The sequence below is a fragment of the Aspergillus novofumigatus genome (genome assembly GCF_002847465.1).
Source record: "Aspergillus novofumigatus IBT 16806 chromosome Unknown P174scaffold_3, whole genome shotgun sequence".
Lineage (NCBI taxonomy): Eukaryota > Fungi > Ascomycota > Eurotiomycetes > Eurotiales > Aspergillaceae > Aspergillus > Aspergillus novofumigatus.
In genome coordinates this window covers 3447191-3473432 of record NW_020194276.1, presented here as the reverse complement: position 1 = coordinate 3473432, position 26242 = coordinate 3447191, and the positions used below count along the sequence as shown (strand labels likewise).

The window sequence follows — 26242 nt, the reverse complement described above, 5'->3', positions numbered from 1 at the left end:
GAATATCTATCGATGAGTTATGATTGTGAAACACCGGGACCAGGCCGTCGAACTTAAACCGAAAATCACCGGAGCAAGTTAAAACCCACTAGTTTCTCGAACGCATTCGGAGCCATGTGAATCTAGATGATTTTGGACCCCATGCTGTAACATGTTTACAAGTAACATACCCCCGAAGCTCCGGAATAGAGTGAAACGTAAATTTAATGATCTTTGCATAACTCACATTTTGGGCAATCATATCTCAGGTCGGTCGTCGTTTCAAATCAAATATCAAGGATACAGGTTTGACAAACCTCAACTTTGGCCCTCCTCCAATTGCATTCGTATATCGCCTATTTCCCGCTTTTCAAACAGAACCCACGTTTTCCAATTGTCACCCTTCGTGTTTTCCTTTTGTGACTGGCGGCCTTCCCAGTTTACCATCAGACACCCTTTATCAAATTTGCTCGATTCTGCCAAGTCTCTTCAAAATGGGCTGCAAGCCATTGACTTTTGTTCTTCTGTCCATTCCTTTAACTTCTGCGCATCTTGCTGCATTTACCGAGGGAATGTATTGTCCAGAGGTAATTGTCAGGATACAAAATTTCCCAAAACTGACTAACTATCTGTAAGGGCTCCTATCAGGGAGCCCTCACAAACGCCACCGATCCGAATCTTCACATATTTGATCCTCTCTATCAACTGTCAGGCGACGACTGGTAAATATGATAGGTACAGATGATTTATCATACCGATTACTTATGTCTTGTTCTCACAGGTTCCTATCCAAAGGGAAAAACTGCTGGCTCGCTGAACCGACTGGCATTTGGGAAATCACTGCGAACTCTGTTGTCTCCGCTGGCTGGACAACCAGACAGAATTGTACTGGCTTCTACGGCAGCTGTGTACTAGAAGATGCTTACCCGACGCCTTACTCGGTGACGAATCCCGCTGTGATTGCGGCCGGCCTCGTAACTTCATCTCATGGACTAGCCAAGCCGAATCTACACTGTGCCAACAAGTCCACTGCTGCTGGTACGGCTCTTGCAGTCGCCTATAAGAGTTCTATTTGGGAAGTTACCATGGAAGACTTTGTGGTTGTTTCTATTGCTGCAAATACACCATTTGAGCTTTTGGCAAACTATTCTATTCCGGACCTTGCTCCTTGCGCTGAATGCCTCTGCGCGACTGGGTACGTATCAACTCGAAGCTGCAACCTTACCAGGTGGTTTGGTTAGATTGACAGTCATTGGCTCACCATTACTCATCTAGATGGGTCCCCCTCGGTTACGGACAGGGAAACATGTATCAGACACCACATAAGTGCAAGATTATCAACCCCAGTGGTGGCCAGAAACCGAAGGTTCCTTCTCTTCCCCCAGGTCCTGGGGTTCAAGGCCCTAAGCAGCTCATTGCTTTTTTCCAAGCTGAGGGCAACAACGTTGCGGCCTTGCCGGGAAACAGACCCCCAACTTACTCCACAGACATGGGTTTCACACATGGTATGCACAGCCAAACAAGCAGAGATTCATATACGTTACTGACAAGCTTGCTGTCCCAAAGGGGCCCAAACCGATATATTTTAAGATGCTGGAAATGCCACTGTCGTGAAATCGTCTGATATTTCTGTCAATACAAGCACGGCAGACAGCGGTTATAGAATTTAGGCTTAGGCGGCACATACTTGGGAAATTCGCCCTAGAGACAGGGCGCTATTTGTTTTGTGGCTATTGATCGCCCTTCCATTGCAACGAACCCGTTGCAAGATACGTCATCTAATTTACCACATATGTTTGTAGGCGCTCATTTCAAAGAATTAGACTGTGCCCCAGGCATTTGCCCCAGGCATTTGGTGTTAAAATGTTTTATCGCAGAACGCGAGTACTGGGTCGTTAGAGAATCGTGTTCCATACTAGTCCCGCAGCGCAGTCCCCTCAACGCAGCGACCGCTGGCGTGCCAGCCTTTCGCCTCACTATATATAGCTGTTTTCCCTTCTATGCGAATTGCTGTCGCTGGGTTGGTTGTCATCATCTTCCACACGGATTGGCAGTCGGCAACGGAACGGAATAGTCACCAGAATATATGAACTCACAGCAGCGATCAAAGATGACCTCATCGGCTTGCCCATTCAGGGGAGGCTGAAATATCTCCTTTGGGAAAGAACCAGCTAGTGCTGCATGTATTTAGAACTGTCTTTGGTTTTTACCAATGACAAACTCGACGATCCCGATTGCATGATCCTGGTGATGTGTTAACTGTAAGGGCTGTCTATCCTCCTGAATGATGTTGGGACCGTACATATGATAATCAAGCATCCTTTTTGCAAGACCTAGAAAAGCACTGGAAGTTACGGACGGTATCCTTAAATAGAGAAAGACATGTCTGCTGTTCAAAGAGTTTGCTATGGTGAAAAATCTCTCTAAGAATCTATAATAGATTTATCAACTATTATTACTACTAGCAGGCAGGTGAGTAATTCTAACTATCATAGGCGAGAATATCTTAGTCTAAGGCTTTACTCTAGCCATCCTAATAGGCTATAAAAGTATAGAGTAGAATTACTAAAGAAGAAAGGAAACCAGGTATAGGCTGAGGTTATGTCCATCTTAGACATAAGCTCTAGGTCACATAGTAATTATACTAACTGATATAGTAATCACACCATGTAATCACAGCTGCATACCCAGTGCAGTGCATGTCATGGGGGTAGCCCATGACAGTCGTGGTTAGAAATATATATCTCCGCACCAATTTTCATCCCAACCTTAGTAAGAGATGCTTAAGATTAAATAAGTTTAAGTGCGTACAGCCTTTAGGACTAGTTTAATTATGATGAGACTGGCCTCTTTTAGAAGCAGCTTCTGCATAGAGTCTTTTAACACATCAACTTCTAGGGCGAAAGAAAGATAAAGCATAAATAACAGCCCTCTTTTATTGCAACGCAGATGAGCTCTGAGAAGCTATTACTATGGTTTATTAGTACAGCAAAGAATCCACGAGCTTTCCAAGCCACTGGTGTCAATATACAGAATCTAAATCTTATCTAGCAGAGTAACCAGAAAGCCTGGATTACACCATTAATCTTTACAGATTTTCTTTGTTAGTTTGATAAGCAGATGAGTGGACGGAATGTTATCCTTCTGATAGATAACTTCTCTACTCATCAAGCTGCTGTAACAGAGATTCAATCTAGTAGCTATCCACTACAGAATACTCTTATTATATGGCTTCCTGCGAACTCTACCAGCCAATATCAGCCTCTTAATCAAGGGATTATCCACTGTTGGAAGTCATACTGGAAACAATACTGGATTCACTTCATCCTTCAAGAGCTTGAGCAATCGTGATCCAATCACGTTAATGAACATTCTAAGAGCGGTTCGATGGGGAATCCAGAGCTGGGAATATTTCACATTAGTGTCTGTCATAACAACATATACTGGGATTTCCCCCTCATAGCGGGGTTGAACTTGCCAAGGATGGGGACAAGCCCTAAGCGTGGGAGGATACTTGATCAGCCACTTATCCTGGCGATCTGCCACGTAATCCACAACTCCCATTTTCATCTCGGACTGTGGATAGTTAACAAGCTCTTTGCCAGCTACTACCATGGCACTGACTCGCGACCATCTGGCGTCCCTACCCGCCAGCTTCTTCAAAGCCGTCGACGACCGAGATGTCGACGCTATAGTCTCCCACTTCGCGCCACATGCCACTTTCACCGTACAAACCGACCATGTCACAGTCACTGGTGTCGACGAGATCCGCACCATGTTTTCCGCCTTTATCCAGTCATCCCGAACGATGCGTCATGAGGTCACCAACATCGTTGTCGACGATGTCAATCGCAGGGTTTCCACCCAGCAGACTTATGTTGGAGAGTTGATGAATGGTACACAGAATGACATGCGGAATTGCAACTTCTTTGATGTCGATGGGGATGGCAAGTTTACGAGGGTGATGGTTTGGATGGCGGGCGCGAGTCCCTTGAAGAATCCTTCTGGGCACGAAGCAGCCTAACGCGGGGTTCTTGTAACGGAATATGAGTTGACTATATACAAACTATATATATGTTCTCAGCCTGGATATGTACGATGGCCAACAGCCATATGCTACGGCTACTGAATACATAGCATAATTTTAACTCATGTCAAGGTTCTGAATCAACAGAAATACTTATGACGGAAAGAACGGCTCTAATCAGTGTTCCTGTCCGGGACTGTGTGGTTGGTTGACTCCTACTGCTAAAAGCGGCTGGGATGATAACCACACGGAAACCTTCCGAGACGAGGAGGATTTGATTGGCCAGGATTCCAGTCTTTTAGATCATCACGAATAAGCATCTGCCGATAACGCCATCCGCTAGAGTGAAGAAGTGCACGTTGTTACTCCACATGAGCCAAACGCTAAGCTCCCGAATTGCCCAATCAGCATCCGTACTGGGGAATACAAGCATAACTCTTGATAGCTAGAGATTTGCCTACTCCGGAGCATATCCGTACTCACACAAGAACAAGCTTAGTTACTCCGTAGTAGGTGCGAATCCCCGGTGCTGTGACTAATAGCGCTGCTTGCGGTAGATAGCCACTCGATCACGCCTTACTGGCTAAACCCAAGACGCAAGGGGCCCTTAAATACTTCAACTCCAGCATGTCTCGCGTCACTTCTTTTCCTGTCAAAATTACCTCTACTCAGGTGGATAACCGGTCAAAATGGGCCGTTTGGCGGTTTTCAATCGAAAACGAAAAACCAGCCATGGCACTGACGACGCGTCCAGTATCCCCCGGCCAGCAGTAATGAACCCAAAACAGTCCCTGCAACGGCAACGCCCGTGAATGATGCGGAGAAAATCCAACCGGGTGGCGAAACAGTTGCCATTGAGCAAGAAACAGAACAAGATCCAGAGGTCGCAGCGCTTCCTCTCGAGGTCCGCCAACTGGTCGGCCTCACAGACGATCCTACTCTGCCCACCATCACCTTTCGCTATTTCCTCCTCTCCGTCCTCTTTGTGGTCCCGGGAGCTTTCTTGTCGCAGATGAGCCATTACCGTACCACGCAAGCTCCATATTCCGTCTTCTTTGTGCAGATTGCCTGTCACTATGTGGGCCACTTTCTCGCCCGGTGGCTCCCTGCCTGGACAATCCGCATCCCACTGACGAAATGGGCATTCAGTCTCAATCCTGCACCGTGGAGTATCAAGGAGCATGTGCTCGTCACCTTGACAGCCGCGTCCGGAGCTTCCTACAATCTGGGCTACACTCCCATCTCTCTGGCTGAATTGTTCTATGGAGAAAGAGTGAACCCGGCAGTGGCGATCTTCTTCATGTTTGCGATTGTCTGGATTGGATATGCCTTTGCTGCAATTGCACGGCAGATCTTACTGTACGATCCTGCTTTCATCTGGCCTCAGGCACTGATGCAAACCACCCTGTTCGAGACATTCCGGAAGCAAGATACCTCTTCCCGATTAGCCAAACGTCAGATGAAGATATTTTTCTTTTCCCTCCTGGGAATGACCCTCTGGCAGTTCCTCCCAGAGTATGTCTTCCCGCTCACCTCGTCGCTTGCCTTTCTCTGCTGGGTGGCGCCCCGTAACCCCGTCGCCAACTTTATTGGATCCGGCTTGGGCGGCATGGGCTTCTTGAACCTCTCATTGGACTGGTCTAACATCAACTGGAACGGCTCATCGATTCTTCTTACTCCCTGGTGGACGCAGGTGGTGTTGTTCTCGGCATTTGCGTTCAACTGCTGGGTGCTTATCCCAGCGGCAAAATGGGGTAACCTGGGCTCATACAAGCACGGACTAATGTCCAATTCTCTCCTCACAGCTAATGGCACCAAATATCCCATCCTGGATCTGCTGACATCTGACTTTCGTCTGAACCAAACGGCCTACGAAGAAATCGGTCCCATGTACATGGGGCTTCAGAATGTCTGGGCGACATTCTTCGACTATGCCAAGGTCACGGCATCGGTAGCATGGATCGCCACGTTTGGCTACTCCCAAGTCAAACGAAACCTCCTCAAGATGCTCAGGTCCCGGGATAAATCATCCCAGACCAAAGGGGAAGGCATCAACCACCAGTACCACGACCGCCTCAACGTCCTCCAGCGATCCTACAAGGAAGTCCCGATCTGGTGGTACATGGCGCTCTTCATGGCCGGCTTCATCATTCTCCTCATCTCCATCGCCTGCGGCCACCTCTGGATCCCCATCTGGACCCTCTTCGTCGCCCTCGGCAGCGCCGCTGCCCTCGTCCTCCCCTTCTCCTTCCTCTACGCCATCTCCAACTACCAGCTCGCCGTCGGCTCCTTCAACGAGCTCATCTACGGCTACATGGTGCACACCAAGGCCGGCGAAAGCCACCGACACCCCTGCGGGCCCTCCACCTACGGCTCCATCGCCGGCGACGCCTGGTACCGCGCGCAATACATGCTCCAGGACCAGAAAATCGGCCACTACATGCACATCCCCCCGCGCGCCGTCTTTTTCTCCCAGGTCTTCGGCACCGTCCTCGGCATCCCCATGAACTACGCCGTCATGCGCTGGGTCCTGTCCACCAAGCGCGACGTCCTCACCGGCGCCAAGCCCGACCCGCTGCACCAGTGGACCGGCCAGTCACTGATCTCCTCGAATACCCTTGGCGTGCAGTACGCCGTCATCGGGCCCGCCGAGCTTTTCAAGGAAAGCGAGATGAGGCCGCTCCCCTGGTCGTTTCTTCTCGGTGCGCTGCTCCCACCGGTGCTGTATGGCCTGCATCGACTCCTGCCGCGCTGGCGCATCGATCTCTGGAACGTGAGTATCTTCTTCTCCGGGCTGGCGGTGTTTTATGGGAATGTGAGTACGGGGTACACGTCTGCTATTATCGGGGGTTACGTGGTGATGTACTGGGCGTATCGGAAGCGATTCGAGGTGTGGAAGCGGTACAGTTATATGATTGCGGCGGCGTTTGACGCCGGGTTTAACCTGAACATGCTGCTGATTTTCTTGTTCTTTGGGTCGGGGAGGCAGATCTCCATGCCGCATTGGTGGGGGAATAATCCGGATTCGGTGGAGAGGTGTTTTGCTTTGGACTAGTTGTGGTAGCCGTCAATTCGATACAGTATAACTATCGTCAGACTGCTGCCGGAAGAGACTTGGCGTATAGATTAACCGTAGAGGCCTTAGGGACTTGGCATTACTAATCCTCCAGCTACCACTTTGGTTTCATAGCCAATGATAATATCGAGGCCATCCAGACCCCGGCGGAGCGAACGTCCTTGGCACCGTTCCTGATATCACTAACATCATAGCCCCCTATCTTATATTGTTGTACACGATGAGTCATTACTACCCATCGCATTGCGAGGAGTGGAAGACTCTCATTATTTTAAGTATTAACCCAGGATTGATTCTTCCCACTGCGTTTACACTTTCTTGCTGTTATTGTTCTAAATCAACAGAGTGATGGCCTAAAATGCCTGGACTTATTCTCAATAATAGAACCTCTCCGCTGAAAGTTCCCGGCTTCCATGATATTCCCGTCAATGTGGAGCTTCCACAGGATCAGTTCGCAGCAGGGATTCAAGACTGGCGTGGCTCAATTCTCACTGCAAAGGAATTAGCAATGTTAGAGTTGATCAATACTCTCACCGAGAGACCAGACTGGCACGTGCGGATTTTCCAACAGGAAGAAATCGCTCGCTGGCGAGAAGATGCGCTGTCAGCGTCGTCGCTAATTAACAACAAGACATGGAGCTGGTGCTTGAAAGAGTTGCAAGACAAGGCAAGAGACTTTGAAAAGCAAGGGCACGTGCTAGTATTCAACACTGGCAGTGGTGTTTGTAAATCTGATACAGCGATCTCTTCTGATATACAGTCAGAGCTGCGAGACGCCACAGTTTCTTTGATTCAGGATATGGACAGAGAGACTCGATCCCTAAACATGCAAAAGTCACCGGTCGTTAATCTCGTTGATCCGTCTCTGTTTCCTCTTGTCTATGGGAGAACAAAGGTATTGACCGGAGGGCAGTCTTGTGGGATCGACCAAGCTTCCTGGTTGTCGTGCATCCAAGAGGGCCAAACTGCTCCAGAACAACCACAGTTTCCACAAGAGAACTCACGTCTGCATTGGCTCAGTCATGACTGCATTTGGTCGACCAAGTTTCAGTGGTTGCCACTCGAAGTAGAGTTCACCGGACCTCCTGGGTCCACTGAGGTTCAAATTACTTCTTACATTAACAATCTCCACCCCACAAACCGGAACATGTATTCGGCAATCGAGACAGTTCTTGCCAGCAGTATCAAGCAGTGGAATAAGATACTCATTCAACAGAAGTGGAATAAACCATCTGAATACAGGATCAGTCATGGCGAACCCTGCCCTCGCGAGCCGATTCGAATACGGACTTACGGGGTGGACTGGAAAGCGCGATTTCCTGAGTGGGCTAAAAAACTGCCTGAATACTCCAAGGAGGATCAACTACCTGCTGAGGAATATAAAAGGATGTGCGCTCAAGTGGAGGCATACCTTCAGGAACCTGAATCCAAGGATAAGGTACACTGGTTTCAGGTTCATACGCAAAGGATTCCGGAGGATTGGAAAACACGATGGGGGTTGCGTCGTACAGCCTTAACAAAATATGCACACATGTTCTTCTTTGAGCACTCTGATCCCGGCACTACGTATTCATATGAGGACTGGAAAGCAGGCAGGACCAGCGAAGCAATTATTGGTCCCGTGGACCAGGGGAATTGGGGTCCAGTATTTGAAACAGAACAATTCCTTCTCTCTAACCCGTGGCTGGAGCCCTACCGATGGGCCTATGAGCCAAAAGGTCCAAAGGATGATGATCATCAGTTTTACACGGTTGCCCTACAGGATGAGTTTCGAGAAGAGGGCCTTCAGGTTGTGGTCAAGGTGCACAGTATTGAGCTAGAGCCGGATATGCCATCCTTTTCTGGCGAGGACTGGCATACTGAAGGAAATGCAAACGAGCATATAGTTACCAACGCTATCTACGCGTTTGACTCTGATAATATCTCCCAACCGCAGATCTCCTTCCGGCAGCGGCTCTCCCACGCTGGCGATAGATATGTCTACGATAAAATAGGTGCCGGTGACGACCCCGATGACGACGAGAGTGATTTCGAGGACGTGGAGTATAGTGACCCTGAGGACGCCTTGATATTTGAGCCAGATCCAGAAGAGAAGTATGCGTGCTGGGATGTTAAGTATATAGGAAGGCTTTGTGGATTTGAAACAATTCAGAATGCGCCGGCCTGGCAGGAGCTAGGGAAAGTGAGAGTGCCTCTAGGTCGCTTGATTTCTTTTCCCAATGCCTTTCAGTACCGACTGGGCCCGTTAGAGCTTCGGGACAAGACTAGGCCGGGACACTGTCTTTTCCTTACTCTTAGTCTTGTTGATCCCACGTACCGCATTTGCTCGACACGAAATGTTCCCCCACAACAACCGAGTTGGATCGATGGATCGCAGATGGATCTAAAGGAAGCCCTCAAGTTGAGAGATGAATTGATGAAGGTACATATCCGCAAGGACGAGGCTACCTTCGAGCTTGCTAGAACCATTGTATTCACGGGATTTCAATGAATGTACAGGCTCAACTGTCATAAGTGCGGATACATAACTAGTCGAAGAAATCATTACAAAGCTGGCCTTGTGTGGAATCCACGAATAAGACTGTATCTTGTAGATTCTCCAGAGCAAACAGAAGACAAGCACGACCCTAATCCCAGCAGGATGGGACAAGTTCGTGTCGAATCCGACAAACGAGCTTGGACCATTGCTGGAGTACAGGTCATGACATAACCAATCAGATTGTCTTGCAGGCAATGCCATAAGACGAACTGGTAAGCGAGACACCATATTCGATACGGAGTACATATTGAGCACGGCCCAGTGCATCCAGATGGATGAACCCCGGATTCTCCGCATCTCCACATTTCCCCCGCCGGCCCTCAGGAACAATTCTCTCTTTTTCGGTTGGAACCCCACCGCCGGGACGATCATGTTCTCATTTCAACGGCTCCCGTACGGCGCCACAATTGCAGGAAAAATAAGCTTGCTCCGCTCGGGGATTCGCTCAGATTAGGTTCCTGGGGTATTTCTTCACACTCCTATGCCGCCGGAATGAAACCTACCCCACTCCACCCGGCTGCCCTGTGGCACCGCTGAGGTATATAAAGCCTTGCAAGATTCCTCTTCTGCTCAATGCACAACACAGGTTTGCAATCATCAAGGCAAGAGCAGCTACCATGAAGACGACCACTTTCGCCTCCCTGCTGTTGGCCGGGACGGCCCTTGGCAGTCCCGCCCAGCAGAAAAGAGATTCCGTCACGGCCCAGGTCAACTTTGCCAATAACACGGGCAAACCACAGCATCTCGCTTCGGGAATACTGTATGGTCTTCCTGATACCCCGAATCAGATTCCTGTATGTCTTCATCCCTCTCACCACGAAACGCTACTGACAAGGCACAGACCAAATTCTACACCGACATGGGGTTCAACTACAATCGCGCTGGTGGAGCCCAGGTTCCGGCGCCTGGCAGGGGCTGGATCTGGGGACTGAATGAGTATAAGGTACTACACTGCCCTCACCCCTCCCCCAGAAAAAAAAAAGAAGGACCTTTCCTGACAACGACACAGAACCGTTTTGCGTCCGCGCTCTCCAATTACAAAACCTCCCGCCAGCACGGCGCAAAATTCATCTTTTTGATCCACGATCTCTGGGGGCCGACGGAACGCAGAATTCCTCTGCATCCTACCCTGGTGACAACGGCGACTGGACCAGCTGGGACAACTACCTAACCCATCTCCTCAGCGACATCAAGGCCAACGGCATGACCGACGGCCTGATCATCGATATCTGGAACGAGCCCGACCTTACTTACTTCTGGAATCGGGACCAAACGCAGTACCTGCAGATGTGGGGGCGCACGTTCCACAGACTCCGGTATGGTTTACATCCACAAGTCCCAAGAAACGAAAACTAAACCGCTAGTAGTTCCGAGCTCGCTGGCGTAGAGCTCTCCGGCCCCGCGTCCGCAGGCGAGCCCCTCCCCAGCAACAACTGGTGGAAGAACTGGGCCTCCTTCGCGGCCACCAACAAGAGCATCCCCGACCAATACGCCTGGCACATGGAAGGCGGCGGCGGCGATCTGCTGTCCGCGCAGGCGGGGCTAGTCTACTGGCAGAAGACGTACGGGCTGCCCGGGCGCCCCATCAACATCAACGAGTACGCCGTGCTCGACGAGCAGGTCCCCGCCGGTACGGCATGGTGGATCGGCCAGCTGGAGCGGGTCAACGCGGTCGGCTTGCGCGGCAACTGGCTGAGCGGATGGAAGCTGCATGATTTGCTCGCGAGTCTGCTGAGCAAGCCCAATGCGGATAACAGCAACTACGATCCCAAGGGCACGGGGTACTTCCCCAACGGTGACTACCAGGTGTACAAGTACTATAATCTCAACATGACCGGCCACCGGGTGGGTACGCTGCCCTCGTCGGACCTCAAGCTGGACGCGTATGCGACTGTCGGGGATGATCGGGTTGCGCGGGTGCTGGTTGGTGTGCGCATCGCCAAGGGGACGTGGCAGTTGCAGTTGAATAAGCTGTCTGCGTTGGGGCTGCCGACTAGTGGGACGCTGAACGTGCATACCTGGGGATTTCCTGTTGCTTCGAATGTGCATTATGGTCAGGTTGATGGGCCGAAGGATCTCGGTTGGTATGGACATGCGTACTCGGGGACTCGGTGACGTTCCCGATCTATCAGACGGATGCCACCACGGCGTATGCGTTTGAGTTTAAGTTTTGAGGTAGCAGCGTGTATTCCCGTATCAACCAAGCAGAGTCATTATAATCTACTTTGAAGACGGCAATCATAGTGCTATCTGTCCATAAAATGATCACTCAAGCCTGGAAGTATACAAGATATCGATGGCATCACGTGACTTCTCAATTGTGAGGACCGACGAGACATTGTTCCTGCCAGAATTATTCGTCCATTTTCAACTCTCCATCGCAATCATACTTTAGCCAAACAGTTATCAATATCTAAATTGCATCTGCACAGTGGTCAAGCAAGAACAGATCTGTATGTCTTTGGACCAAAGAAGAAACCTGAAATACCAGCATGACCCCTGCACACCCTCCAGCCTTGTCGTTCGGCAGTCAGGGTCTCTATTCGACCTATCACTGCACGACACAGCACAGGCTATAATTGGGTCATTATTTTATTGGTCAGTAAAACAGGGATAGCCCCAAGGGGTCAACATGGGATGCATATATTTTGAATTCCTTATTTGAGTTGTGATTCGACTTCCGAGCGACACGTCTTTCAAGAGTTCCGTGAGGCTAGGGGAGGAGCGGATGCTCCATTCTTTTCAAAAACATCCTCTGGGCACTACCAACTATTGGAATTGTCCCGGAAGCTTGCCGCTGGGCGAACATGCTGCTCAGTGAGCCCGAGCTTCCGCCGTAGGGTCCGTCGTTTTTGCGAATACTTGCTACAACATGTGCTTTTAGTGGACCCGTCAGTCACGGTATCGGCCCGCCAGCTCGTGTCTGATTTGGAAAATCTTCAGAAGCTGCAAACAATGAGCAACTTGGACTGGGGATCGGAAGAATTATAGGATGAGCGATGTTGGCAGTTTTATCATGACTCATTGTCGGCGCGCAGGATCCGCCGCGGGGCGAGTAGCAAACCCTTGTTGCTCTAGTTTTCTCCTATGTGACCTCTTTGACTTATAGAGCAAACAAGGAGCACATTAGCACCCCCTCTAAGGGATGATAGTGCAGTAGCAGACATACAACATGATTTATAGACACCTTATTTCTTCCTCTCCTTAGGTCAGTACGCTAGATATTACCTGTCAGAACGAGATATGGCATTAGCATTCTATGGAAAGATAATACCACTTGGCTAAAACGCGTCTAGACGGTACCCCCGTCAGTCTAGGGTCTTATATTCAGAAGACAGCGGAATTATATATTTCAACACATTTCCCTCCAGTATACCATAGGACAGGATCCCTACTTCTCACTTCTGGAAATCGGTCTCTCCTGGAAGCTTGCGAACTTGAGTAATCACTTCTATGTATGAAGAGCCCGGAGACATTCCTTGTTGCATCAGAGGAGCTTATTCTCTGCTATTGAATGTTGCCATAAAGATCGTGGCAGGTACAAGAAATGATTAAATTTGAGCATTAATTTATATTTATCTCAGTGCACATATAATGCATATATATATATACGCACCTCCCAATGAACCTGCCAATGACCTGTCGTACTTAAATATTATTACTCCCAGCTTATATACAAAAGAAATATGACCACGTCAGGCCGAGTCTTCCCTTCCATATATACATCATTCATCAACCCTTAATGGCTGCTACAACCTATGACCCACCTCAACACACGCAGCATCCGGCTCTTTGCTAGACGGAAACGACCCCTTCAACGAGCCCGTCCGCGAACAATCCGCCAGATCCTCACCATCAAACTCCGCTCCATCACGAATAATACTCGTCTGACTCTCGCGATGCTCCCTCGTCTGCTCCAGATGCGACCGATTATTCGTCCTCCGCGACGACATCTCCACCGCCTCGGACCGATCCGTCGGCGCGGAATTCGATTGCGACATTTTCGACATGTGCACCAGTTTCCCCAGGATCGCGTACTCGAGCTTGAGCTTGACGCTGTACACCATCGCCTTGAAGGATACATGCACGTGGAAGAGCCCCGCGTACTGGAAGCTGACGATGGCGGCGTCCATGAGGATGAAGAGGATGTTGACGATGACCAGCTGGACCAGGGTCGAACGGTATTGGCGTCTGGGACGCAGTCTGAGGAGTTGCAGCGCGGCCCTGGTGTAGATGACTGAGAGGATGATTTCCTGGATGGAGAAGCCGATGAGCTGGACGCGCTCGAAGATACTAAACGCTGGCGTGAACCATCCGGACCGCGGGGACTGGGCGCCCATCTCGAAGACCCAGCCGATGGTGTGCAGGATGACTCCGTCGATGATGATCATGGCGAGCGAGGCGCGCAGGATCATGCGGGAGTAGACGACAAGATGGAGTCGGGACCAGAGGACCAGGGACTGGCCCGTTACCATGGCGCACCATCCTACGTCTGCGAGCGAGACGGAGAAGTAGCCGGGATAGATGTCGAAGATGAGGAGGATGTAGCCGAGACCGAAGGGGATGATACCGATCGAGGAGATGAGGAGGACCCAGAAGTAGAAGCCGCCGCGTTTCTTGAAGGTGATGAAGCACAGGACGATGAGTTCGATGGCATTGTACCAGGAGACGGCGATGAAGCAGGCGATGGCGAAGTCTTCGGCTAGGTTAGGATCATTATTGGTGCTGCGGATGATGGCCATTGGGTCATGGTTCCGCCAGCTGTGGAGGAGGGTGCTGTTGGTACATGAACGACAGGGAAAGAAAGATATTAAGAATGGCTGGGATATAAGGCAAACGGAACCTTCCTACCCTGGTGGTATTATGGAAAGGGCCGTGTTTTCATCGTTTTATGGATCAGGGCAGACAATAGCAAAGAGGCTTTGCACTAGCAGGGTTCATGCGACAAAGTTGGAGCTACCGAGGGGAAGATAAGACCTTCGCTTATTGTCTTCGTTAATATCGCCGTGTCATTCGAGGCTCGTTTGACCGGGCGAACAATTCCAGAAGCTTTTAACTCTAGCTAGCCTTGGGCCATGGCCCTCATTATTTATTCGACCACAGGCGGTGATCGACGGCCTCCTCTCCGGCTGGTTTGACTTTGCTGTCCTTGGATCGATGCACGAGCAGGTTTCCACTGTCTGATCGCGTGGTCAATTGCCAAAAAGCCTGGACAGTAAGCAGACAGGCAATCTGACACGCATACAATAGGACGCGGCTTTTGAGCCCATTGATCCGATCTCGGGGCCTGACTGATTCTGGATCCACTTCAGCTTATCGGCTTAAAAATGAGATTGTATAATTGGGTCATGATAAAAGGGCACAGGCCGATAGGAGCAGCTTCCACGACCATCACCTCATCCAGCCAAGTCCACTGTCTATCACCTGCCAAAGACCCAAAATCTGTCTCGGCAAAGTCTGTCCCCTCATTATTGCCCATCCCAGAACCCAACACGACACCAACAACTCGGTCGGATCCGCCCAATCAGCCTCAAACGGCGAGATGTAACCGTGGCTCCAGCCTAACAGGCCTTGGTTAATTATAGCCGTCCCATCTAGCGCCAAATCGCAACGAGGGCAGTGAGATGATTGGCTGCATGTTCCAGGGTCTCCGACTCTCCTCCGGTGAGCTTGTTACAAAGTTAAACTTAATGCGGTTCCAGCCAATTAGCTGGCAGAATTGAAATATGACCTGCAGCCACAAGCTGCACCGTCCAACGGGAGAACCTTCGCGAATCCACTCTAATCGTGTTTATCACCAATCGGAGGAAGCGACACATCAGCCTGCTCCACTATATACGGACAGAAAATCTCTCACTGCCAGGGTAGAGTATCAAGCAGATGCACCGCATGTGATAAGAATCGTCTTGAGTGTAGATTCAAGCATGGACTCAGGGGTCAGCTTTTATTTCTTACTTTGGGTATATACAGCCGATGGCTGTCCCCTACTCGACGAGGGTCTAGACACTTGGTTCGCGGGGTTATCCCAAACCAGTATACGGAGTGAAGCAATAGCTAACAATGATCAAGCTACTGCTATCGGAACGAAAAGAATTACGTACCTGGCTCGTAGACGTTGCACCGCTTGACGGGCAGCAGGGTGTTGGTCCCTTGCCCTCAGATCGAAATCGCGTCTGTGCTCCAGACACCCTGTGGAGTTCGAGAGCTGTGTCGTCGGTGCGTCGTCTGAATCCTGAAAGCAGAGGTACGTGTCTGACAGATTCCGGAATGAGAAGACCCTGTCAGCCTCGATCTACTTCTTTCTATATCAGTTGACAGCCAGTGTAAACATGAAGAACTCTCCGCATATCACTAATACTCATAGTATGTTTGCTATGCAGTACGATTAATGACGATTTATGGAACAACAGATCCTATCGAGATGTCACCATGATCAAGTGGTCCTCGACCGTTGTTTCTGAGAGTGGAGTTTTCCCCAGATAATGCGGACGGAGCTGGTCCAGGACCGCTCCACATGGCGGGTCAAAAGTGAGTGAGAGATGCCTCAAATGATCAGGTATTAAAAGTCGGTGCTCCTTAAAGGCAGCATAAGATGGTTGGACTTCCCTGCCATCGAATGCCCTTAGCAACGATGCACTACTGTCAATGTGGCTGTCGGCCGATGTTTCAGAGCCACTGAGTACAGGATCGTCTAGTGTACAGAGAGGACATTGGATATTTAAACTGTCACGTCGCAGAGTGATATCAAGGTACAGTTGCCCTACGAAGAATTTGTGGCTAACACTGTACGAGTTGCGAACCTCTGTCTACCTTGATTCAATACATGTCAATCAAGAGGACTATCCGTCCTCATTATGCCATTGCGGAGTAAAACTGGATATACTCGGGTTATGCGTCAGTCCCTCTGGAGGAACTACGGTCTAGGTTGATATATTCGCGATCCTTGTATCGACAATGACGCGTCCAGAACGTTCTTAGCAAACCAGACAGACGACTCTGTTCGGATCCTTCCGGCTAGACGACCTCGTGATAGCGAAATTTGGCAGAATGATGCGATACTCCAACGCTCGCTCAAAGTCTGCCGTAGTGTCTCCAACAACTCAACATAACCAACCACAAGAAGCAACTTCTGTTTATAAGAAGAAGAAAAAAGAAGAAGATCCTCTAAGCAAACATCGGAACATCCCGGAATCAGGAAAGAAAATCCAATCCATTTGATAATATTATTGCTAATAGAATTAACCCTAACACTTTTTGTACGTAAAAATAAGGCCGCCTGCCCCACGGGGAAGAGCGTAGATCACTCATCCGCTTGGAGAAGAAGGAATAAGCTCACTTTTAGCTATCGGATTATACATCCATTGTCCTGCTGATCTGATCTGTTTAGGACCTTGTTGGAGATGAGTGGATATTCTACTCCAAGAATGTAGTCTCATTACCCAATAGATTTTATGTAAGAGTTTTCAGCTGTTGTACGAGGGGTCACACTATATGAAGATGGATCGCATCGTCTTTACGATTGCCACCACTGCAAGCAAGACAAGCAAAATGACCCGAACAATCCACATCGCCGTCCTCGACGTCGACATCCCCCCTCGCACCCTCTATGAAACCCACGGCCTCTGCAGCGCGCACTTCCGCAATGCCCTCCAAGATGCAGCCACCCGCCTCAACGCCCTCTCGCCAGGAAGCGACATCAGCATCGCAGTGACACCATACGATATCCGCGGCGGACACTATCCTGACTTCAGACACCTGCGCAAGACGCAAACACCGTTATCCGAACACAGTATTGATGCGATCTTGATTACGGGAGGCGCGCCGGGCGTCTACGAGATCGATAAGAGGCCCTGGATGCAGAAACTGGCCAAGTTCCTGCAGACTGTGTTTCGGGAGTATCCCGCCGTGAGGATCATGGGGACGTGCTTCGGCCACCAGTTGATCGGACATGCGTTGGTCGACTCCGGGGCGGGGGATGTATATGTGGAGAAATGTCCCCTGGGGAGGGAAGTGGGGATCCACACTGTCCAGCTGAATAGGGACTTCGTCGACGCGTTTCCGCTTGCGCTGGGCGGTTTGCCAAACGGACAATTGAAGATTCAGATGTTCCACGGCGATCGGGTAATGGTCAAAGGGGGAACGAGGGCGTCTTGCCAGAGACAGCGGCGGTATCGCTGCCCGCGCCGTGGGTGAATATCGGGGGCACGCCTATCTGTCCGATCCAGGGAATCTATTACCCCGGCCGAGTACTTTCCGTGCAAGGACACTACGAGCTGGACGCGTGCGGGATGCAGAGTATGTGTCTTGAGTTTGCGCCGTTGCTGGGCTGGACGGACTCGAAGCTGGGGTTGTTCTTGGAGCAGGTGGGATATGATTACGATGGGAGTCAGGATGATTCAGGGGCGTTTGCATTGGCTGTGGTTTGCTTTTTGGCTGGAGAATAAAAGTGCTGATTTTAAACTAACTAGATATAATTAGACGGCGTTGGTCTGCAAACTCTTCTTTTTCACTCCCGTCAACGCCTTCATGTCCATCCATAGTCCTCTAGATATGTCTTTCAGCGCACCGGCACTCTCGACGACGGGGTATACCACGCAGATGATGACACTGGCCCAGATCCAGATCAGGGATACGACTACCCACCCGGTGAAGAACGGCTTGCTGTACACGTAGCTGGTTCCGAAGAGAGTGAAAGGCACGAGGATCACGGCGATGAGGATAAAGACGATATTCGCTCCCTGCGCTAGCCGTTCTGCCTTGCGGACGAGAATTGGATCCATAGGCTCGATCTGCTTGTCTTGGATGAACTCGACAATGTCATTCTTTCCTAGCGCTGGCGTCTCTTTTCCATACCCGTCGACAGATTTCGATGGCTGCACTGTGGCCACTTGAGGAGTCGGAGCCACACCCTCAATTCCTGGCGCAACCTGAGCATCCATACACGGATATCTCTTCGGAAAGATATAGCTCAGAACCACAGCAGAGACGATACCAACCCCAAAGGAAGCAAGATTCCCTGCAACGGCATTGGTTCCGTCCCCGGTTGTCTCGACGTTAATCGCCCCAGACCGTTTCATCGCGGTCACGAACCAAACCACAATGCCACATGCAAAACCGAGCCACGGTGCGACGGCCGCGGCAACTGTCGACATGCGTCCCCAGAGCAGAATCAGCCCGACGGGGACTGCAGCCCCACCGACGATGACACCCAGCACGGTAAGGACCCAGGTGAGACTCAGGCCAACTGCGTTGAGGATGCTGCAGAAGGAAGACAGAATCAGCGCGTACAGCGCGATGGCCCAGTGACTAACCCGGACTAGCGTGACCGAGTCGGTATGCGGGCGGAAATACGTTTTGTAGACGTCAAAGGTTAGAAGCGAGGAGACGGCGATGAGTTCAGCGGAGGTGGAACTCGTGACGGCCATGAAGAGGAGAATGAGTATGAGGACTGCGCCTCCCTTGCCGAGGAGCGTTATAGCCGTAGCTGGGGCAGAGAGTCCGGCTGCAACCTGGTCGGACGATAGTGGATGGGGATATGTAGGGAAGGCCGGGTTGTTGGTCAGGGCTGCGCACCCGAGACCCATGGCTGTTGCAAAGCCAAATGGTATGCCTGCATATATTAGACACGAACAGCATCACAAACGAGAAGGGATACCTACCATACCACGCGATCCCACCCAGGAGATACGCCTTGACAGAAGTCTCCGGCCGCGAGGCGATCGCCCGCTGCCAATACGCCTGATCCAACCACACAGTGGTAAACCCTGAGACAAAAAGATCAATCGCAAAGACCAACCCGCCAACCGACCGAAAAGCCAGGTACGACCCGTTCGTATTCCGCTCGATCGGCATCTCCCTCGACGCCTCCTGCAGCAAGTCATACAACCTCCCCGGACTACCTATCAACTCACTCCTCGCCGCAACCAGAAACCCAAACACCAGAATCGCCACAAACAGTATAACCGTATGCGTATAATCCGCAATGAAAGTCGACCGCAGCCCGCCAGCAATCACATACGCCGCGACCACCGCCGGAATCAGAAACGTCGCCGCGTAGACATTCATCCCCGTCAGCGCGGCGACGACCTGCGCCCCGCCGAGAACCAGACACGCGCCGACGAGCATATTCGTCGCGAGCCCGTTGTACAGGTACGTCAGGTGCGCGACTGTCCCGTGCCGGGCGCGCACGATCTCCGGCATGGTGTGTGCGCCTGGTGCATGCGCCTTGATCTTGATGGCGATGAGGCCGAAGAGAAGGATTTGCAGTGTGCCCATGGCGGCGTACCACATGGGCCCGCAGACGCCGTAGCTGTATGCGAAGGTGGAGCTTGTCAGGAGCGTGGCGGACCAGGTCCACGACGAAACAATGCCGGCGGAGATCAGTCCGGGCTTGACTGATCGGGAAGCCGTGTTGAATTCTTCGGCTTGCTGGGTGGAGAAGGTTGTGTAGCGGTTTTGGAGCCAGGTGAGGCCCAGCATGAAGAGGGCGAAGATGCCCCCGATGCCGATGACGATGCCATAGCCGGCGCTGGGGGGAGGACCTGTAGGACGTTGGATTGGGCCATGTTGTGTCTCACCCTCTCAGAGAAACGAGGCGTCTCTGCTGTTGTTATACAGAATGTAAGGTGGCATCGAGAAGTGATATACATGACCCCACATGCTTATCTTTTGGAGTATACCAGTAGGTGATAAGAGATTGATAGCCACAGAACGCTTGTTAACTTATCTCCAAGGATTCAGGGTTAGATAGCAGTTGGAGTAACTGTTATCGAGCCAGTTAACGCTCTAGCCGGGAGTTGGGGTCGGCATTTGGGTATATCGGGCAGGTTGTCATCAGTATCGTCCATCCTATGGTGATCACTTCACCTACGTACTCCAACTCTTGAATATCCATATTGACTTCTCCTCAAGTCAGAAGGGAACCTGTGATATTGATCCACGTGGACAAGCTTCAGAATTCGGAAGGCCGATAAGGTAGTTCGAAAGAATGAATGACAGAGGCCAGAAAGATCACTGGTGGGTACTACGTGATGGAGCAGTTCTCGCCAACAATATCTTGAGGATACCGGGAAGATACAGTGTTGAACCGAACTGATCTCGGGTTCCTTTCCCTTTCCCACTTACCTCTTTAATCTCACCCCCAAAACGACCCTGATACCCTGGCTTAGATAACGCCCTGATGTTAACCATCCCCATCCAGCTAATTGAACTGCCTATTCAAGATGGTCGTCAGCTGTGATAGCGCACTGGTCAGGTGTCGAACATCAGCCGGTCTTTGTGGCATGCGTGTGCAACCTGAGGGTAAAATGAATGTGAAACAGAGCATGCTTTGTGGACATTCAAGACAACATTCTCATAGCAACCTCGACTTGATCTTGAAAGCTAGTCCAGCGTCATATACTCAATACAAACAAACTTACAAGCATCCCATTCTCGATTTGCTGATCCTCATCCGAGTCCTCCGCACTCTTCCACAACATAAGAGTCCTTCAGTAAGAGTTGTGACAGTAGATTGAATGTGATTAGAGCCTTGTCCTGAGTCTCTAACAGACTTGAATATCCTATAGTCATTGGTCATTGCTCATCGCTAGCAAACACATGGGGAGTCATGACTGTAAACGAGATTACCCAGGTTCTGGGCAACTGTAGTTCACAATGCGTGTAATCAAGCACCATGATGAATCAAATCACTTCTGCCACGCTTCTAGGGCAGTGAATTTGCTGCAGGTGTCTTCTGACAAGGAATCTCGTGGGATCTACGGGAAAAGGCCGTGACCTGTGCTTTGTTTTCGAACTCGCCAAGATCTGGAGTTGAAGGTAAGAAAAGGTATCCTTGTGGTGAGTATATAGTGTACTGGGTAGAGTGCTCTAAAAGTCTTGAACAGAGTTCCATTGATTCTAATTCTGCAAACCCATATAAGGACAAAAGCCGTCTGGCTGTCTGCGGCAGCTGAGTGCCTAAGAGCCTGGGATGGCTTGATGGGTGCGTTTGTCAACAAGGTACATACAGCGTTCTATTGTCGAACTTATTGTCGAACTATGACCAGCACATTTGTTTTGCATTACCTGCAGTCTAACCTCGTTTGACGAACCATCATCCCACTGCTACTGAATTACGGGCCAAAGTAGGTCCTCAGTATAGTAACAAGAGATCACTCGAATGTCTCGAATTCATACTACAAAATGTCTACGTCGTATTGGTTATGCGATTCATCTACATCCTGAATACATCCTGAAATACTAAAGTGTTTGAGTATATCAGTGAAGGTTCATTGTTCATTTAAAAGTATAGTACATGTGGCACTGCCAGCGAGTCCATCATTATCATCACTCAAGGTCGTCACTCATATCGACTGATTTAATCCTCGGGCTGATCGGTACCACCGGTGGCGCGGCCACCCTTGCGACCAGCCTCACGGGCACGCTCCTCACCGGGCTGGAAGCTGCCGCTGGAGGCCTGGCCACCCTTGGAAGCGATGTCTCTCTGTAAGACGTCAGTCAGTTGGGATTATTCTCTAAGTGCAGAGAGTGCTGCAAAGACGTACCTGCTTCTGGGGGTCCATGCTGGCGAAACCACCTTGGTGGCTGGACTGGCCTCCCTTGCGAGCAATGTTCTCGACCTCCTCGTGGGGCGGTTGGCGAAGTTTCCGGGGTTCTGGTTGGAGGACATTTTGATGGTAGTTGAAGTGATTTGAAGTAGTGAGTTGATTTCAGAAATAGTTCAGTAGATGCTTGATTGGTCTGGTGATTTGATCTGATGATTTGGATGGATCAGGGCGAGGGAAAGGCAGGTATTTATGCTTGAGAGAGCGAGCTGACTACATGATGATGTAGCGGTGGTCTGTCGCTGATGCAGTCGGTATTTCCCGTCGGGAGACGTTGATCGAACCGTTGTATCCACTCTGATGCACTTCGAGTGACTTCTCTCAGGATTCTGGAGATGAGGTCAGTCGACATCATCAGTGGGGCCCGTTGTGTTGGGATGTCCGATAGCAGCCATTAAGGAGGTATTATTGAGATGGCAGTGAATTGCTGAGATGCTTAACCTGTTAGAATTCAGCTTCCTTGCATTTACCTCAAGCCTCTGAGGTATCTGATGATGACTGATGAAAGATCCGCGGGCCTGGGCCCACAGAGCCGGAACAAGAAAGGCAGTAGACTCTGGGGTACGTATTAGTGCCGATTGCCTTGTTGCTTGACCAGAGATTGCATGTTTCAGAAATGTAAACCTCACTATGACAACATCCGAACCATACCTCGTTCATCCATTGAGCTTGCTGAAGGTTGCTCGCTGACGCCATAGAATTGGTCAATGAGGAGACGAGTCGACACATCACATTGCTCAACTAGAATACAAGGCATTGACCAGTCATTGCAGGTTGGTTGGATATCTTCATGGTCATCTTCAATCATTATTACCTCACTCGGTCCGTCTGATGGGTCGAGACCGGGGATGCCGCTAGTCCCAGAAGGGCAATATTGCATAATAACATTGCAAACAGTGCCATGCCAGATCCACCAGATCTCACTCTTGTTGTACAACATTATTTGCTATCTTGCTTGATGACTCTTCCAGAACCACCATTTGGCTTGAGTTCTTCTAGTTCTCGATCATTCCGTTGATAGATACTCCTTCAGGTTGCTGCCCACCGATGCCTGGCTGCCTGGCATGCCACATACGACATGGAGGGAGTGAATCACGTGATCACCAGATACGGACTAGCGGCTGGGTGAGCTCCAGCCTCCAGCGCTTTCCTTATTGTTGCCTGAGGCCGCAATTTGACAGTTTGTCTACGAAAGAGTTATTCCAGTCCCCTTCTCCTTTAGCTGTTCGTTTGGCCACACACTTGTATGATACACACAGTTCTGGCTGGTCTACTCTCATGGACGCTGTTTCTCATTGCTCTTGCATACCTTTTTACTCTGTCAAATGATCCATCCCACTATCTCAAAAGCATACGCAACATACTTCTAACCTTCAAAACCGCAAGTCCCATCCAATCTGAGGCCCTACCGTGGGCAACTCATCGATCACGGTCTGCACGTCTTTGTCCCCACGGCCACTCAAGCATAACACGAGATCCTTGCCCGGTCCCAGCTGCTTGGCTACCTCGACTGCCCCCCAGAGCGCGTGGGAGGTCTCTAACGCGGGAATGATACCTTCCAACTGGCTCAGCAGTCGGAAGCCCTGCAGGGCCTGGGCATCGGTAGCTGAAAGGAATGTCGCCTGCTTGCTCTCCTTCCAGTGAGCTAGTTCCGGTCCAACGCCCGGGTAGTCCAGTCCCGCTGAGACTGAGTGAGTGTCGGATATTTGTCCATGCCGGTTCTGCAGGACATAGGTCCGAAAGCCATGAAGAACCCCGACGGAGCCTCGACTCAAGGTAGCTGAATGTCGTTCTGTGTCCAAACCATCACCTGCGGCTTCCACGCCAACCATCTGGACGGAGGCGTCCTCGGAGAATGGATAGAACATGCCGGCTGCGTTGGAGCCGCCCCCAACACAGGCAACCACCGCATCCGGGCTCTTGCCTAGGTCTCGCATCTGCGCCTTGGTCTCCTCACCAATCACGCTCTGGAACGTGCGTACCATGGTCGGGAAGGGATGAGGCCCGATCGCAGACCCAATAATGTAATGCGTGGTATCTAGGCGCGCAATCCACGCACGGAAGGCTTCATTCACCGCATCCCGGAGCGTGCGCGACCCCGATTCAACTGGGACAACTGTGGCCCCTAGCAGGCGAATGCGGAACACATTCAGAGCCTGTCGACGGACATCCTCCGCACCCATGTAGATGGTGCATTTCATGCCGAATTTAGCGCAGACAGTCGCAGTTGCGACCCCGTGCTGACCCGCACCCGTCTCGGCGATGATCTCCGTCTTACCCAGTCGACGCGCAACCAGGATCTGGCCCAGGGGATTATTGATCTTGTGAGATCCCGTGTGGTTGAGGTCCTCCCGCTTCAGCCAAATATTCGCGCCGTCGGCGTGTTCGGACAGTCGCGGAGCCAGGTGCAGGCTGGACGGACGGCCCATGTATGGATAGTACGATCGGTATTCCTCCCAGAATGTGGGATCGTTACGAGCGGCCTCGAAACCGGCCTCGAGTTCGGCCAGACAGGTGGTCAAGGCCTCTGGGGCGTATTGACCACCGAAGACACCGAACCACCCTGAGCCGTCGGTCACAGCCGTTTCTCCGTCTACAGAAGGCGGGACGACCGCATTCGTCCCCATCCCCGCAGGAGGCACACTGGTAACCTTCCTTTGTGTAATCTGCGAGCAATAGTCCTCGACTGCCCGGGCGGCCTGTCCGGCAGGGGCGTTATCGAGGATCGTAATCACCTGGCTGCCGATGACGGCGCCGTCGGCGATGGAGGTCACGCTCAGGAAATGCTCGCGAGTGCTGATTCCAAACCCAACGGCCACGGGGATATTGCCGGAGAGCTCCTTGAACGCGCCGGATGAGGGCGGGAAGGTCTGCGTTGAGGGTCCCAGTGGCGCCGGTGACGCCCATGCGGGAGATAAGATAAATAAAGGAATCGGCCATGTTGCAGAGGACCTTCATGCGGTCTTCGGTGGTGGAAGGTGCGATCAAAGGGACGTATGAGAGTCTGTTCATTTGTCAATTGAGTCTGACTAAAAGGTTTGTGATCATACCCCGTCTTCATGCAGCCATTGCGAAATCGAACCGCTTCTTCCGGACGCAGGTCAACAATAATGAAACCATTGACCCCGGCGTCGACGCAATCCGCCAAAGTTTCGACTCTCCATACTGCAGAATAGGATTATAGTAACCCATAAACAGCACTGGAGCCTTTAACCCTTTTCTCCGCGCAGTCCTAACCATCTCCAACATCGAGGTGACTGTGACGCCATTTTGGAGGGCCTTCAAATTCGACTTTTGGATGGTCGGACCGTCTGCGATAGGATCGGTAAAGGTGAGACCCAGTTCAATGATATCTATGCAGTTATATCAGGGTCAGTTCAACACTGTGACTCAAATAACTCACCTGCTCCTCCGGCCTGCATGCCCAGCATGATGTCCGGGTTTTGTTTTCGCCGTGGGCCGTCACGTACGTGACCAGCGCTGGACGGCCTTCGTGTAGGCATTGGGCAAAGATCTGTTTGAGATGATCCATTAAGAATCAGATTTCTGGGGTTATGGAAACCTCGAAAGCACAAAAGGGGCATCATCTGTTTTAAAATAGATTGTCCCGATAGGCTATGAGTCACGGTGAGCGGCGAGACAAGGCGATGGAACTGGACCGTCTATCAATCTACCGTCTTGTATACTAGCCAGAACTAGGGCTAGATACATGACTAGTAGTTCTATTTGCTCTAACTCTAGAGGAGATGGAATCTTCCTAATCTGTATGAGTATGACAGATTATTATTATCCGGACAGAGGGCTTGCCCTAGCACCGGAGACTCGCATCGCGTACTAAATCTATAGTAATCTTTCAATGTCTCATTATCGTGAACATGTCGGACATATTTCTCAGATGATGAATTGACGAAGAATTTGTAACGAGCAGAAGAAATGTGGCCAACACAGCTTACGAGGGTAGCCTCTACATACATTGTACCACGGAGATTCTACGTAAACATCTTTTGCGTATTCAC

General features: G+C 50.7%; 11 protein-coding genes across 11 annotated transcripts; 6 read left to right on the top strand and 5 right to left on the bottom strand.

Moving 5' to 3' along the window:
* Positions 1 to 473: 473 nt before the first annotated feature.
* On the top strand, positions 474 to 1636 carry P174DRAFT_387884 (uncharacterized protein; the record flags this gene model as incomplete). Its single annotated transcript, XM_024823380.1, has 5 exons — positions 474 to 566; positions 616 to 701; positions 761 to 1174; positions 1255 to 1484; positions 1546 to 1636. 5 exons carry the CDS (start codon positions 474 to 476, stop codon positions 1566 to 1568), a joined length of 846 nt encoding a protein of 281 aa, XP_024684612.1. The 3' UTR covers positions 1569 to 1636.
* Positions 1637 to 3551: 1915 nt separating this feature from the next.
* P174DRAFT_440598 (nuclear transport factor 2 family protein) lies at positions 3552 to 4099 on the top strand. The gene has a single exon (XM_024827090.1). It carries the CDS (start codon positions 3593 to 3595, stop codon positions 4001 to 4003), a length of 411 nt encoding a protein of 136 aa, XP_024684611.1. The 5' UTR covers positions 3552 to 3592; the 3' UTR covers positions 4004 to 4099.
* Positions 4100 to 4633: 534 nt separating this feature from the next.
* Positions 4634 to 7061, top strand: P174DRAFT_483057 (OPT family oligopeptide transporter; the record flags this gene model as incomplete). Its single annotated transcript, XM_024830740.1, has 2 exons — positions 4634 to 4678; positions 4761 to 7061. 2 exons carry the CDS (start codon positions 4634 to 4636, stop codon positions 7059 to 7061), a joined length of 2346 nt encoding a protein of 781 aa, XP_024684610.1.
* Positions 7062 to 7414: 353 nt separating this feature from the next.
* P174DRAFT_405176 (DUF4246 domain-containing protein) lies at positions 7415 to 9614 on the top strand. Its single transcript, XM_024824060.1, has one exon. The coding sequence runs from the start codon at positions 7441 to 7443 to the stop codon at positions 9571 to 9573; it is 2133 nt and encodes a 710-aa protein (XP_024684609.1). The 5' UTR covers positions 7415 to 7440; the 3' UTR covers positions 9574 to 9614.
* A 624-nt stretch (positions 9615 to 10238) lies between these two features.
* Positions 10239 to 11736, top strand: P174DRAFT_430314 (glycoside hydrolase family 39 protein; the record flags this gene model as incomplete). Its single annotated transcript, XM_024825620.1, has 4 exons — positions 10239 to 10415; positions 10463 to 10564; positions 10594 to 10937; positions 10989 to 11736. 4 exons carry the CDS (start codon positions 10239 to 10241, stop codon positions 11734 to 11736), a joined length of 1371 nt encoding a protein of 456 aa, XP_024684608.1.
* A 1466-nt stretch (positions 11737 to 13202) lies between these two features.
* Positions 13203 to 14770, bottom strand: P174DRAFT_440596 (uncharacterized protein). The gene has a single exon (XM_024827089.1). It carries the CDS (start codon positions 14361 to 14363, stop codon positions 13371 to 13373), a length of 993 nt encoding a protein of 330 aa, XP_024684607.1. The 5' UTR covers positions 14364 to 14770; the 3' UTR covers positions 13203 to 13370.
* A 2220-nt stretch (positions 14771 to 16990) lies between these two features.
* Positions 16991 to 18562, top strand: P174DRAFT_440595 (type 1 glutamine amidotransferase). Its single transcript, XM_024827088.1, has 2 exons — positions 16991 to 17742; positions 17766 to 18562. The coding sequence occupies exons 1-2, from the start codon at positions 17119 to 17121 to the stop codon at positions 18063 to 18065; spliced, it is 924 nt and encodes a 307-aa protein (XP_024684606.1). The 5' UTR covers positions 16991 to 17118; the 3' UTR covers positions 18066 to 18562.
* P174DRAFT_483036 (sodium:solute symporter family protein) lies at positions 18096 to 20515 on the bottom strand (the record flags this gene model as incomplete). Its single annotated transcript, XM_024830739.1, has 3 exons — positions 18096 to 19231; positions 19281 to 20162; positions 20488 to 20515. The coding sequence occupies 3 exons, from the start codon at positions 20513 to 20515 to the stop codon at positions 18096 to 18098; spliced, it is 2046 nt and encodes a 681-aa protein (XP_024684605.1).
* A 1360-nt stretch (positions 20516 to 21875) lies between these two features.
* P174DRAFT_150423 (uncharacterized protein) lies at positions 21876 to 22441 on the bottom strand. The gene is made up of 2 exons (XM_024821164.1): positions 22167 to 22441; positions 21876 to 22105 (listed from the first exon to the last, which is right to left on the bottom strand). Exons 1-2 carry the CDS (start codon positions 22289 to 22291, stop codon positions 21949 to 21951), a joined length of 282 nt encoding a protein of 93 aa, XP_024684604.1. The 5' UTR covers positions 22292 to 22441; the 3' UTR covers positions 21876 to 21948.
* On the bottom strand, positions 22442 to 23228 carry P174DRAFT_150422 (uncharacterized protein). The gene is made up of 2 exons (XM_024821163.1): positions 22878 to 23228; positions 22442 to 22782 (listed from the first exon to the last, which is right to left on the bottom strand). The coding sequence occupies exons 1-2, from the start codon at positions 23164 to 23166 to the stop codon at positions 22568 to 22570; spliced, it is 504 nt and encodes a 167-aa protein (XP_024684603.1). The 5' UTR covers positions 23167 to 23228; the 3' UTR covers positions 22442 to 22567.
* Positions 23229 to 23535: 307 nt separating this feature from the next.
* Positions 23536 to 25758, bottom strand: P174DRAFT_511651 (tryptophan synthase beta chain; the record flags this gene model as incomplete). The annotated part of the gene is made up of 5 exons (XM_024831807.1): positions 23536 to 25012; positions 25074 to 25230; positions 25309 to 25579; positions 25630 to 25642; positions 25693 to 25758. 5 exons carry the CDS (start codon positions 25756 to 25758, stop codon positions 23600 to 23602), a joined length of 1920 nt encoding a protein of 639 aa, XP_024684602.1. The 3' UTR covers positions 23536 to 23599.
* Between the last annotated feature and the right edge of the window lie 484 nt (positions 25759 to 26242).

What these genes read in the sequence shown, in the direction of transcription:
- P174DRAFT_440595 (XM_024827088.1), top strand. Translation starts at nt 17,119, where the DNA reads ATGGATCGCATCGTCTTTACGATTGCCACCACTGCAAGCAAGACAAGC.
- P174DRAFT_405176 (XM_024824060.1), top strand. Translation starts at nt 7,441, where the DNA reads ATGCCTGGACTTATTCTCAATAATAGAACCTCTCCGCTGAAAGTTCCC.
- P174DRAFT_150422 (XM_024821163.1), bottom strand. Translation starts at nt 23,166, where the DNA reads ATGTTGTACAACAAGAGTGAGATCTGGTGGATCTGGCATGGCACTGTT. An exon ending in AAGCTCAATGGATGAACGAG is followed by an intron (nt 22,783 to 22,877) that starts GTATGGTTCGGA and finishes TACGTACCCCAG; the next exon opens with AGTCTACTGCCTTTCTTGTT.
- P174DRAFT_440598 (XM_024827090.1), top strand. Translation starts at nt 3,593, where the DNA reads ATGGCACTGACTCGCGACCATCTGGCGTCCCTACCCGCCAGCTTCTTC.
- P174DRAFT_440596 (XM_024827089.1), bottom strand. Translation starts at nt 14,363, where the DNA reads ATGGCCATCATCCGCAGCACCAATAATGATCCTAACCTAGCCGAAGAC.
- P174DRAFT_150423 (XM_024821164.1), bottom strand. Translation starts at nt 22,291, where the DNA reads ATGTCCTCCAACCAGAACCCCGGAAACTTCGCCAACCGCCCCACGAGG. An exon ending in GCATGGACCCCCAGAAGCAG is followed by an intron (nt 22,106 to 22,166) that starts GTACGTCTTTGC and finishes GACGTCTTACAG; the next exon opens with AGAGACATCGCTTCCAAGGG.